Genomic DNA, 2,587 nt, shown 5'->3' with positions numbered 1-2,587 from the left:
ATATGACACAAACAATGTTAACCATTTGTACATTCTCTAACACGCATATTTTAGATTCACAATTCATTTAAAAGCCTCTGGTGTGTAAAAATTGTAAATATCACCATGTCCTCCTGTTTTTTTTACCCTAATAAAAGTTATAAGAGCATTAAAAAGTTCATAAAGAAACTTCATTCTAATGCTCATTATATTAGTGTTAGCCGCGTTTATGCTAACGATTAACTACTGTAATAACAGCATATATGCAAATTCATTCTCTGGCAGCAGGAGGCGCTTGTAGAGCGGGAGAGATGGAGGTTTCCCCGGTAACGGCTGTAATCAAATAAGCACTGTGCTCAAACGCTGCTTTATCAGGCATAACAGGCAAGATGAAATGAAAATGACCATCATTTTCTGAAGACAGTCGGTTTCCTTCAGAAATACAGCGATATAAAAACACCCGCTGAAGAGAACGCATTTGCGCACCTTTCGGATAGCGCATCAAGAACCGGGTTGATCGGGTACTCGGTACTTAAAAAAAAAAACCTGGTATCGTAACGTTTTCATTTTTTAGTACCGACTTGGTACCGAAGTACCGGGTCTTTTGACAACACTACTTCATATTACAACACTTTTTGCCCTGGTTCCATGATAATATCATGTTTTTATGGACACATGAAGTTGGAAGTTCCATTTTATCTTCTAAAACCTGCAGGGTTCATAAGTGCAGTGCTTCTGCTAAGTTCTGAGTTCGCTAGCCGGAAGAGGTTGTTTAACCTTCGCCCAGAGCTGTAGTCTTTCTCCATCTGTATATTTGCTCAGCTGAGTGTTAGTTAGTGGACTGACTGGACTTGTAATGATTGTGGGGGTTGGGAAAGTGTTTCACAGGCATTTGTATGTGATGCTGAATTTCTAAACGGCTAGGGAAAATAAAGCTTGCGACTGTTTGCTCAATCGTAATTTATCAGTCTAAAAATATGTTGCAAAGCAGTTGCATGTATTTCCTTGGGATTGAAGGTTGTGACGAGTTTCTGAACGTGTGTTGCTCCAGACAAAAGCCATTAATCAGTAACCGTTAGATCTTGTTCTGCTGACGTCTGAATTCGGTGTCCTTGCAGACGATGACAGATGTGGTTGGAAACCCAGAGGAGGAAAGGAGAGCTGAGTTCTACCACCAACCCTGGGCTCAGGAGGCTGTGTGCCGATATTTCTATTCAAAGGTGATGCATTTACACTTATTTAGCCACTGTGAAATTTGAAATCTGAAAGGTTGCATGGAAAATCAGTCTCCTTTTTATTGACGTTTCTCTCAATCTTGCTCTCTCAGGTTCAGCAAAGGAGACAGGAGCTGGAACAGGCTCTTGGCATTCGAAACACATAAGCAAGCTCGCGGCCGTTACGACACAGGACCAGAGGGGGTTCTGGGTAGCAAATGTCCTGCTGCTCTGTGCTGCAGACGCTGATCACTACAGTTATATTACAGTTTATCTTGTGCTGTCCTGCTGTAGCTGCCCAAGAATAACCCTTATTCAGAAATTACCTTATTTTTGTTGTGACTCTGCCAAACTGTTGTCTGCTGTCATCCTTATTTTTACATATTTCAAGGTTCCCACGTGACTGAATGTTTGTCAAGGTGATTTTGCGATGCGGTCACTTCGGAAAATGTAGATTTCTGACCAAACTGACAGGCTTTGTTGGATAATTTTGTTAATTATGTAACTAAATTCCAAACCGCAAGAATGCTCTTAGACATGCTAATGTTTGAGCCCATTCGCCACTTTCCATATTAACCAATCAGCAAGAGTTACTTTTTGGAGGGGTCATTGTTTATTTTTAAAGTTATCGATATTGTCCTTGATATTTTAATGTTCTCATAATATGAACTTTATGAAGATCTAGTCTAGTTAAACATAGATGACTGATAATGACATAGTGTAGTACCTCAGCTCTGTGAAGATGAATTATTTGGAGGAAGTTCCTTGAACAAGTCTGTTGACATTAAAGGCGAGCTCACTTGTTAGCGTTTTCTGCAACGCTCGATATATAAGATTTTTTTAATAGCTCATCCGTTTAATAGTCGTTTAGGTCCACAAGATTAGATGTACTGCTGATCGACCTGTTTGATTATAGATCTTTTGGTCACAAGCTTTGTCCTGGACTTTAAAGTACTTCCACTCTAACCTCGCTGTGGTGTATTGATATATTTAGAGAAACGCATTCATGGTTTATTGGTTCATTTGATTAATTCTTGTCATTAAAGTCAACTTGTCACTCTATATGTGAACAATATGAAAAACCTGCCAGTGCAAGTACTAACTGGTCATGGCTACCCACAAAACGTCTAGGAAAACGGTCAAGTGTTTTAATGCTGCAGAGAGGCAGTGGGTTCTTCCACTCGAGTAATTCAAAGCATTTAGAACTTGCTAAAGACTTTAACATTCTGGGTAGTTTAAGTTTTAACTACATTTCGTTGTTTTCCTAAAGTCATGTATTTGTTTTGATTTTTATATCTTAAAGTCTTGTTTTTCTTTATTTTCTTTAATGGACCAAATGTTGTATTTCTCTATTAGCCCTTGTGTTATAATAAAGATAATCTTGTATCAATGCT

General features: G+C 38.8%; 1 protein-coding gene across 2 annotated transcripts in view; it reads left to right on the top strand.

Annotated features, from left to right (window-relative positions):
• Positions 1-2,587, top strand: part of LOC107727056 (SWI/SNF-related matrix-associated actin-dependent regulator of chromatin subfamily D member 1-like) — a 7,772-nt gene extending 5,185 nt beyond the window's left edge. For both annotated transcript variants that reach the window (XM_016536824.1, XM_016536815.1), the window contains exons 4-5: positions 1,098-1,199; positions 1,307-2,587. In XM_016536824.1, the coding sequence (XP_016392310.1) occupies positions 1,098-1,199; positions 1,307-1,360 (156 nt within the window). In that variant the 3' untranslated portion in view covers positions 1,361-2,587. The remainder of the gene's footprint in view (positions 1-1,097; positions 1,200-1,306) is intronic.

The sequence above is a fragment of the Sinocyclocheilus rhinocerous genome, unplaced genomic scaffold, assembly GCF_001515625.1.
Source record: "Sinocyclocheilus rhinocerous isolate Xijiao unplaced genomic scaffold, SAMN03320098_v1.1 scaffold2870, whole genome shotgun sequence".
Lineage (NCBI taxonomy): Eukaryota > Metazoa > Chordata > Actinopteri > Cypriniformes > Cyprinidae > Sinocyclocheilus > Sinocyclocheilus rhinocerous.
Note: the sequence above shows the minus strand (reverse complement) of the source record. Positions and strands in the feature narration are given on the sequence as shown.